Consider the following 9,946-nt stretch of genomic DNA (forward strand, 5'->3'; position numbering starts at 1 on the left):
CAGAAATCTTTCCAGCAGTATACTTCTCATTATTTTTATGGCTTTTATTAATAATAAGATTTATATCCACCATTTATTGAGCACCTACTTGTGCCAGGCACTGTATTAAGCAGTTATTTTATTTAATTCTTACAGAATCCTTAGGGGGCAGGTATTACCCATATTTTGCATGTTAGGAATCCTACTCAGAGAAGTTAAGTAATTTGCCCAAGTAGTAAATTCACCCACCCTGTAAGTAGCTTGGATTTGAATTCTGATCTATCTGAGGCATTTCTTCCCTACTTCACAAGAGGTGCAGAAATGCCTACTATATTATTTATGGTGTTTTAAATCACTGTTAATTATTGTTATCATTTCAAAACAAGTTTTTGTACCAGGATTATTTTAATGTACCCTGTTTTCAGTACTGTTATATTTAGAGCAAACCATTAATTTTTTTTTGATTCATCTGGTTTATTTCCTGTCCCTAGAGATACTAAAATAAAATTTTTTCTAGTCTTTTCATTAGGAAAAATTTCAAACATATGCGAAAGTAGAGAGAATAGTAATAAACTCCATGTACCCATTACCCACAATTATCAACTCAGCCCATCTTCTTTCATTTGTACCCCCTCTTCCTACTGGATTATTTTGAAGTAATCCTAGACATCGTATTTTTCCATCCATAAATACTGAATTTTTAAAGTAGATCCAAATTTATCTCATCAAACTTGTACTTCTTCAAAGCAGCTAACCATCTTGACAGGAGTGATAGAATTGCCACTTGCTTAATATAAAAATGTATTTGTATTTATCTGTGTATGTGTATGTGTGTGTTTTCTTTTGCTTTTTTTCATTTTTTAGAGCACTTTGTACCATGTTAGGGGCATGCTATAAATTGTTGATTGGTCTGTATAGTATCAGTCAGGGGTTCCTTATGAGTTCTTAAAGGACAAAGTAAAAAAGAGAAGGCATTCTCTTTTCTATTAATATGTAATATAAATACAAATAATATAAATACTATTTGTTACTTATTACAGTTTTTTATATTAGTTATTGAATGTTTAATTGTTCCTATAAAGTGCTGTGAATTCTATAATAGTTACTTTATATTAGTTACAAGTTTGTAAATTTAAATTTCTTACCAATTGCCTGTGCCTTTTTTTTTTTTTTTTTCTTTTTTTAATCAGTTCTCTGAAAGTGTGAGTGGCACAAAATTTGAAGAAGATCATCTTTCCCATTATTCCCCCTGGTCTTGTGGCACCATAGGTTCCTGTATAAATGCTATCGATTCAGAGCCCAGAGATGTAATTGCTAATTCAAATGCTGTGTTAATGGTATGATTTGGGGGGCAAGGGTTGTCGTGCATGTTGACTCAAGTTTTAGAATGATTGAATGCTTTCATCTTCATATCGTTGGTATGTTACTCATCTGTAAGCAGCAGAGTTACATTTAGGTAAGCCTGAAATAAATTGCACTTAATGTTTAAATTATTTGGGCATAGTTGAGTGTTTTAAAGTAGATGTTGGGTTATCATTGAGATATACAGCTAATGTTAAATTTACCAGAAAACTTAATTTAATGTCTTTTGAAAGCATGTACTTGTATTATTAGCTGAAGTAATTGCCAACAATCTTTTTATTGATTTTCTTTTATTTATGCAGGACCTGGACAGTGGAGATGTTAAGAGAAGAGTGCATTTATTTGAAACTCAGAGAAGGACGAAAGAAGAAGATCCAATAATTCCTTTTAGTGATGGACCTATCATCTCAAAATGGGGTGCAATTTCTAGATCTTCCCGTACAGGTTACCATACCACGGATCCTGTCCAGGCCACTGCTTCCCAAGGAAGTGCGACTAAACCTATCAGCGTATCAGGTGATCCATTTAACTAATACTTCACCTGATATGTTCTAGCACTGTGCTTTTTAATCCTCACTCTGTTAGATACAGAACATTTCTCTCCGTTTAACAGCCACAGTAAACTCAGAATTAAATGGCTTAGCCAGGAGAACATGGCTAGTTGGATAAAATATGGATTTTTTGGAAAAGTATACATTCACACCTATATTTGATTTTTCACTTTTCTGATCATTGTTTTTTCCTACGTTTCTATAGATTATGTCCCTTATGTCAATGCTGTTGATTCAAGATGGAGTTCATATGGTAATGAAGCTACGTCGTCAGCACATTATATTGAACGGTAACGTTATGCTTAATTCTTTAGGATTCTCTATTCTCAGAGTACAGATCCTACTCCCAGTTATTCATGAGCTGTGCTTTGCTAGTTTTAGCTATATAACAAATTTCTGGAAAAAATTTTACATTTGGAATAATGACTGAATCTTTCAGGGTTGATCTGTTATGTAAAACATATATATAGGACTTCCCTGGTGGCACAGTGGTTAAGAATCTTCCTGCCAGTGCAGGGGACACGGGTTTGAGCCCTGGTCTGGGAAGATCCCACATGCCGCGGAGCAACTAAGCCTGCGTGCCACAACTACTGAAGCCCGCCTGCCTAGAGCCCATGCTCCGCAACAAGAGAAGCCACCACAATGAGAAGCCCGCGCACTGCAACAAAGAGTAGCCCCCACTCGCCACAACTAGAGAAAGCCTGCGCGCAGCAATGAAGGCCCAACGCAACCAAAAATAAATAAATTAAAAAAAAAATATATATATATATATATATATATAGTATATAGTCGTTATATAGTCATTACTGCTTTAGTTGCTTCATTTATTTCACTTTTATAACAGTGAACATATTTTTCTTTAAAGGGACAGATTCATTGTTACTGATTTATCTGGTCATAGAAAGCATTCCAGTACTGGAGACCTTTTGAGCATTGAACTTCAGCAGGTAGGCTCTGTGTCACTCAGCTTTGAATTTTTTAAAAAATAGAATGACATTTAAAAGTTATGGATGGAAGCTGACTTTACTTTTTTTTTCCTCTAGGCCAAGAGTAACTCGTTGCTTCTTCAGAGGGAGGCCAATGCTCTGGCCATGCAACAGAAGTGGAATTCCCTGGACGAAGGCCGTCACCTTACCTTAAATCTTCTAAGCAAGGAAATTGAACTGAGAAATGGAGAGGTAAGGAAACTGAACCTCTCAGCTTCATGCCCAATATATTTGCTGTTTGCTGCTGTTGCATGTTATTTTATGCCATTACTTAGTGCAAAATTTGGCTTTTTCTGGTGGATGATTGCTTTTAAAACTTAAGAGTAGAAATAAAATTGTAGTCCCAGATTTCTTTTTTTAGATCAATCATTGGGACTCCCATTTTAATTTAAAAGGGAAGCCCCAGTTTCCACAGATATGAAATCACCATTTTTCTTAATTACAGAGTGATTATACAGAAGATGCAGCTGATACTAAACCTGATAGGGATATAGAGTTAGAGCTTTCAGCACTTGATACTGATGAACCTGATGGACAAGGTGAACAGATTGAAGTAAGTACTGCAGTCACACATCTAGGAGGCTTTACTCCATTGGGAATTAAAGTACAGAATACTTTCATACTGAAGGATTAACATTTTATTTTCATAGGAGATCCTGGACATACAGCTTGGTATCAGTTCTCAAAATGATCAGTTACTGAATGGAACAGCAGTAGAAAATGGGCATCCAGTCCAACAACACCAAAAGGAGCCCCTGGAGCAGAAGAGACAGAGTTTAGATGAAGACCATGTGATTCTGTGAGTGTTAGACATAAAATTCATAACCAGTGGGCATAGGGCATGAAGAAAAAGAAATAGATGCATTGTTAAATTCATTTTTGGTTTTATCCTATGAGGGGAAGACCTTACGTAATAAGGCAATGATTTGGTCAGTCTGGATTTTTAGGAGAGGAGAACTAAGTTTTAACTAACCAAGTGGTCCATTTTAGTAGCCTAAAACTTGCTTTTTGTTGGGATAAAAGTTTATGTTTATGCTGTAGCATCAGGTTATACTTCCTCTAACTGATAGCCAAACATCAAGACTACAAAATGAAGAACTAAAACCTAAATGAAGGGTTTCCCTTTTTAAAAATCTTGCTAAGATATTTTTGGCCTTTAGTATATAATTACTGCCAAAAATATGGGCTAATCTTGAACTTGATAGTTTGTTGGCCTTAAATTAACCAGTGTTCTAATTTTTTATTATAATTTTTGGAAAATGGGACTTTTTTAGTGACCTCCGATACTTTTTCGTGAAAAACACATGCCTTTGCTAGGGGCTCTTCAAGTGTGTTACAACTTTTATTCAGCATGTATGGTTACTCTTAAAAGTTTTCACTTAAAGCTAATTTGTTTTCAATGTCATTTATTCTCTCCCAGGGAGGAGCAAAAAACAATTCTGCCGGTAACTTCTTGCTTTAGTCAGCCACTCCCAGTGGCCATTAGCAATGCGAGTTGCCTCCCTCTTGCCACATCTGTCAGTGTTGGCAACCTCATTCTGAAAACTCATGTTATGTCTGAAGATAAAAACGACTTTTTGAAACCTGTTGCAAATGGGAAGATGGTTAACAGCTGAAAAGAGGTTCATCTTTCAAATCTGTGACCATACCATGGAAGCATTTACACTAGCTTTTTATATATATAATATATATTATATAATGTATATTTTTTTTAAAAAAAAGATATTACTGGGGGCATCCATTTCCTGTGGACTCTTTGATACTTCAAGCCCTCTTGCATTAGCATTATGAAAAAAAAGAAAATTTACTTTACTAGGGTAACACGTTCACTTTCCAGAAGTGATTGGAATTTGGACATTTAACTTAAGCTTCAAGCAGCTTTTTATGAGTTTGTAGCAATCCGGTGCAGCAACTGAGCCATTTCCTATTTTAAATGGCTTCTATAGAAAATTAACAACTCAGTTATTAAACTAGCAGGATCCTACAATGATACATCTAGTGAAAGTAGACTTAATTAACTTATTTATTTCTATTTTATGTTTCACTGAGAGAAATTTCCATCTCATTCCAGCTGCTTTATTTATCTTTTTCATGGGACTTTGCATGGATTTTTTTTTTCTTTTTTTTTTTTTTTTTTTTAAATTTTGAAGAGTGGAGTTAGATGTTCTTACCATAGAATTTTACAGGGTTATATACTAGCTTTCTTTACTGCATTATATGTAGGAGTGTGGTGCAGTGCTTTTATCTGTAGCATTTAAATTTTTTTTCAATTTTCCATTTTTCAAAAATAGTTTCTGCTTTGTTAATATTTATACACAGGCTACTTGTTGAAGTAAGTAATTAAATATATAACCAAGTGCCTAAGTCTTTCAGCTGATGTACTAGATATTAAATTCTCCTAAGTTATGCAGAATCGTTTTTACAATTTTGATAAATTATGCACTAATGTAATGGCAGTTTTTTAAAATGCAGATTTAAGCCTGTACATTATGAATCTGATGACTTGGCAAAAGAATCAGGTGCTTTCAGCTTTCTTGAGAAAACCCTGTATGTAGTGTTTGCACTGACTAACAAGATGGTATTGCTGGGTTTTTAATTTAAACTAATTAATTTGGATGTTCATTGCATTATCTTGGTTAAATATTGTTTATTGTTACTTCATGTTGGGGTTTAATTTTCCTTGTTTTTCTGACTGTTAGGTTGATAAGACTATGAACCATGTAATAATAGAACATTGGCTAACCTTTATTCATACTTAAAAACATGAATAATTTCTGCCCTGCTAAAATGTGACTGAAAAGTGTTTTGACTTGGCATCTGAAAGTATGCAGTATGTTCAACCAGCCAGGCTCCAGATTTGTGGGAGGTATTTTATTGAAACCTAAATTTCAGTCAACATTTGAAAACAAAAGCTGGGCATTCCTTCTGGGTGATCTTACCTGTAGTTTGTGTCTTTGTTTTTCCCCCCATTTCTTTAAGATTAGTTTGACTTTTACTATTATTTTTAATTAACTTCTGTGAAGTTGTTTACTCTGAAAATTGTACTGGAATATTTTAAGCCAAGCTGATCTTTCACCAGGTGTACTGTATGTAAGGGCTTTTCCTGCTAGCAAGATGCTTAAACAGGATCATGTTATTGGTCGTCTGAGCTATTTAGTTGTTTTACAAAACCACAGCATTGTATCAGATAAGATTTTGATAAAAAGTTTTGTGCACATTTCCAGGGGCGGGAGGGTTGACATTTCCCTGAAATTTCTTGATCAGAATGAGTAAATAACTGGTGTTTGATACCTGTCTTAATGAACATGCTCATAAGGTGACTGATAAGTTGTAAATATACCTGAGAAACAAAGGGGTAGTTTTGATATTCTGGTGTCAGTATGGAAGATCTTACACATTTATTTAATACTCAAATGTATGAAGATGTTTGTTTGTAGCATAACAGCACAGTAGCCTTGACTTAGTTTCCTTGGTTAGTACTGTACCTTTTTGCCATGGCCAGTGCCCCCATCCCTACAAGGACATTTTATTTATTTCACTCTGTAACCTGAAATGAATAGGAACAAGAGTTTTAAACCATGTTACATTAACTTATTTCCGACATTATAAATTAGCCTAGGATATTACAGGAACGTGATTGTTATATAATTTATATCAGAACCTTTCTATAAATATGCGCTTATTACATTTGAAATGCTTCCAATGTACTTTATTTGCTGTTTGTATTTCCAAAAGGATATGCAAACCAGTATGTCTATTTCATGGATATTTAAATAGTGAGATCTTCCATGTTGAAGGTAATGTATTTTTTTTTAAGATTTTAAAATTGCTATTTTGTTACAAAATAGAGACCTATTAACAGTTTGAGAGCTCCTTATGTGCCCTCAGGGAAAGAACCCTCTGTGCAACAGAACTACGCAAAACATCTTCAGCACGTTCTGAGGGTGAATATATACTACATAAATTGATCTTGTGTATTTAACCTTATCTTTTTAATTTTAAAATTGAAGTTTTGAAACTTGGTTGTGCTCTGCTGGAGGGGGTTGGGATAAACTGCTTAGGTGTTTGCCTACTTGTCCAGTGAAATTACATTTGCATCAGTGTATGTATATACCTGCCAACTTATTGGTATGTCTCAGAACATTTATATTAAAATAATGCTTGTCTTGCAGCAGGTGATCCCATAAAACAGTAACTCCCTGTTCTTAAAAACTTACTCTCTTCCTCACTAACAACATAGGAATTGTTTCTATGTTGGGATTTTTCGGTATTGCATCCTTTATGTAGTAATCATCTTCTCTTTCTTATGGTGTGTTGGATGTGAAACAAAGACATTGGTTCTCTGCCATTTGAGAAGGAAGAGCAGTTTTTCTGATCCTTCTTATGAAAGGTACCTAATGATATCATAGAGGAAAAAATTACAAATCGGACCTAGAATGTGACTTTTTAAAATAGGGGGCATTCCCTGTCATTTGACCGTTTACCAACATGTTGTGATGCACATATTTTTGAAATCAAAGGATATAAAGCAATAGGAGAGGAAGTTTGTAATGTTGTCAACTAAACTGCATATGTGGTGTATGGTCTCATAAGGAAAAAGTAATCCGAGGTCTGGAAAGTGGGAAAATGGTGAGGTTTTGGTTTTGTTCTGACTTCTTGTGTTTTTAAAAATTTCTAGTCCCATTCTGAAGACCATGTGCCTCATTCAGATACTGTGATGTAGCATCAGTAGTTCTTTCTTTGTGGTCTCATTTCATCTTAGGAATCCTGGGAAAGTTACTTAAGTATGTCATCTAGTTGGTAATTGAACAAAGCAGATTCCTTTGCCTTTCCTGCCATGACTTACTTTCAATACCATCTAGTAAACCAGCGTCATGCATGAAAGTTGTGCATCGTAATTTTCAAGAGAAGGTACTTCAATGGGTCAGTGGCACTGATGTTTTTCCTAGTAACTGTTGACTCTCACAAGAGGATAGTAACAGAAACCTATACTAGAACTGAAATTTTCCATTTGTATGGATCTGGTCACTTTCACTCAAGTTTCAAGTTGATTCTAAGTTTATAAAGCACATCCCAGTTTTATATGCTGCCTTGAGAAAATTACCAGATGCACAGTGATTCGTAGGAATTAAAAATGGGATCATTTAAACATTTGAAAACATTGTTTTAAAAACCATCTAGCTTGCTTTTGCATTTTAGATGTTAAAACCCATGTTATCTTGTTAACAGGGGTGGCGTTTGTAATGATCAGATTCAGCATGTGATTTCAACTTCGAATATTTCTTCCCTAGCTTCTAGAGTCATTTTCTGAGCAGACTGTCACCAGTATTGGTGACTAATCATTCAAGGGGAAAGTTGCATTGCAACTATGTATTAGTTTCCTGGAAGAACTTTCCCTGTGTTTTAGTGAATGAAGAGTGTTAATGGGATCACTTACTGTAACTCCTTCTACATAAGAACCCCTTCTGCAAGCAGAACACAAATGAACATGCTCAAGGAGTATCTCATTTTCTGGGTAAATTGAATAAATTTGCTAGTTACTCCTTTATAGTAGTGGTTTCTTTGTATCCCTTTGCTGGCAAGGGAATACAAGGAGTCAAGGCCACCAATCAGAACACCCCACATTTGAGTGGAGTCCTGTTTTTACTCCAAGAGCAGTTATTCCCCCAAGTCTGAAATTGGCAGTTTTTTTTTTTCTTTTTTTAAATAAAAAAATTTAAATATCCTTAAACCAGTGGAACACAGACACTGGCTGCACTTAGTACTGCCACAAGCCAAGGTCATTTGCATATATTCCATCAATCTGTCAAGAATTAGGCCTCACTTTATAACCCAAGGCATGGAAGTGCATGCATTCTCTTAGCTGGGCAAACAATTATACTGTAGTTGTGATACAACACATGTGGCTTTTATTTGTACTGCACATATCCACTGTACAGCCACTTGGGAGTATCGTGGTTAGCTTGCAGCAACTGCTGTCTGCATTTATACTGTTTATTGCATATTCTTTTCCCTGGAAGTGAAAGAGAAATGTTTTTCTTGTTGCATTGATTACATTTTATAAATTTGCTTAGCTGGAAAGTTTGGGAAAAGAGGCCTGTTTGTCAATTGTACAACCGATTGTGAAGCTCTAGTGTGAATATTTTTACGTCTGTATTAGACATTTTCTTTGCAAATCTATTGTTCGATTGAAATGTAAATGAAATTAAAGATGGTGTACACCCATCATGTAAAAAGCAGGCACCATCTCTAAGATGGATTTAATGCTCATTTTTAAGGCATATACTCAGCTTCTATTTAAAACTATAATTTAAAATAATTCTGTACAATGAAATGGGGAATATATATGGGAATAAATTCTATTCCATTTATTTCAATTTGAATTTCCAAATTGTAATGTTTCCCTTTGTGCTATAGGAATAGGATTAAATGGGGGAAGGCTAGGCTTCATAAGGCCTGTATATGGGGGGAGGGCAGAGATGGAACAATGAGGGTTGTGATGATAGTGAATAGCAAAGAGTGAATTCTGTGTGTTTTTGCTGTAGCACTGAAGTGAAGAGATATTAGCTTTGGCTGTTCACAGAATAGAGCATCATGATTTTCAGTGTTTGAGAGAAAATTGATGGAAAAAGTTTGCAGTACTTGACATGTATTTGCATGCATAAAATAAAATTATTTGTCCACCTTAAAAGTTGTTTGTTTAGTGTCAATATTAAGTTCATAGTGCATTTTAGTTATCTTGACTTCCTTGGTAAATTTTTTGGTTTAACTAAGCTACCAGGTTACTCCTTAAGATTTAAACAATCACCTTGCCTCATGCATTCATCACTGGGAAGGATCTGAAAGAAATGAATAGGCCAGGGAGGTTGAAATAGTCCTCAATTCAATCAATCACTTTGTTCATTCAATATAGAGTACTTTCTGTATGGGAGATGAGGGTGTAGATAATACTAGCAGTTCACAGTCTAATGGAGAAAATAGGACAAATAGATAAATAACGAATATGAAGCAATATATTACAGAAGTATGAAGACTGTTCTGTGGAACCTCAGAATGTAACAGAAAATG

The 9,946-nt window shown here is 34.9% G+C and overlaps 1 protein-coding gene across 3 annotated transcripts in view; it reads left to right on the forward strand.

The window, feature by feature from the left end:
- Nucleotides 1-9,569, forward strand: part of RC3H2 (ring finger and CCCH-type domains 2) — a 51,781-nt gene extending 42,212 nt beyond the window's left edge. Inside the window, exons 14-21 of one of the 3 annotated variants that reach the window (XM_027104939.1) lie at nucleotides 1,170-1,316; nucleotides 1,644-1,857; nucleotides 2,098-2,182; nucleotides 2,758-2,839; nucleotides 2,936-3,070; nucleotides 3,324-3,431; nucleotides 3,529-3,677; nucleotides 4,299-9,569. In XM_027104939.1, coding sequence (XP_026960740.1) covers nucleotides 1,170-1,316; nucleotides 1,644-1,857; nucleotides 2,098-2,182; nucleotides 2,758-2,839; nucleotides 2,936-3,070; nucleotides 3,324-3,431; nucleotides 3,529-3,677; nucleotides 4,299-4,494 — 1,116 coding nt within the window. In that variant the 3' untranslated portion in view covers nucleotides 4,495-9,569. The remainder of the gene's footprint in view (nucleotides 1-1,169; nucleotides 1,317-1,643; nucleotides 1,858-2,097; nucleotides 2,183-2,757; nucleotides 2,840-2,935; nucleotides 3,071-3,323; nucleotides 3,432-3,528; nucleotides 3,678-4,298) is intronic. The other 2 variants (XM_027104940.1, XM_027104941.1) reach the window with 2 other exon arrangements.
- The last annotated feature ends 377 nt before the right edge of the window (nucleotides 9,570-9,946 follow it).

The sequence above is a fragment of the Aethalodelphis obliquidens genome, unplaced genomic scaffold (assembly GCF_003676395.1).
Source record: "Aethalodelphis obliquidens isolate GAN/ISIS:26980383/991018 unplaced genomic scaffold, ASM367639v1 scaffold7, whole genome shotgun sequence".
NCBI classification, from domain to species: domain Eukaryota; kingdom Metazoa; phylum Chordata; class Mammalia; order Artiodactyla; family Delphinidae; genus Aethalodelphis; species Aethalodelphis obliquidens.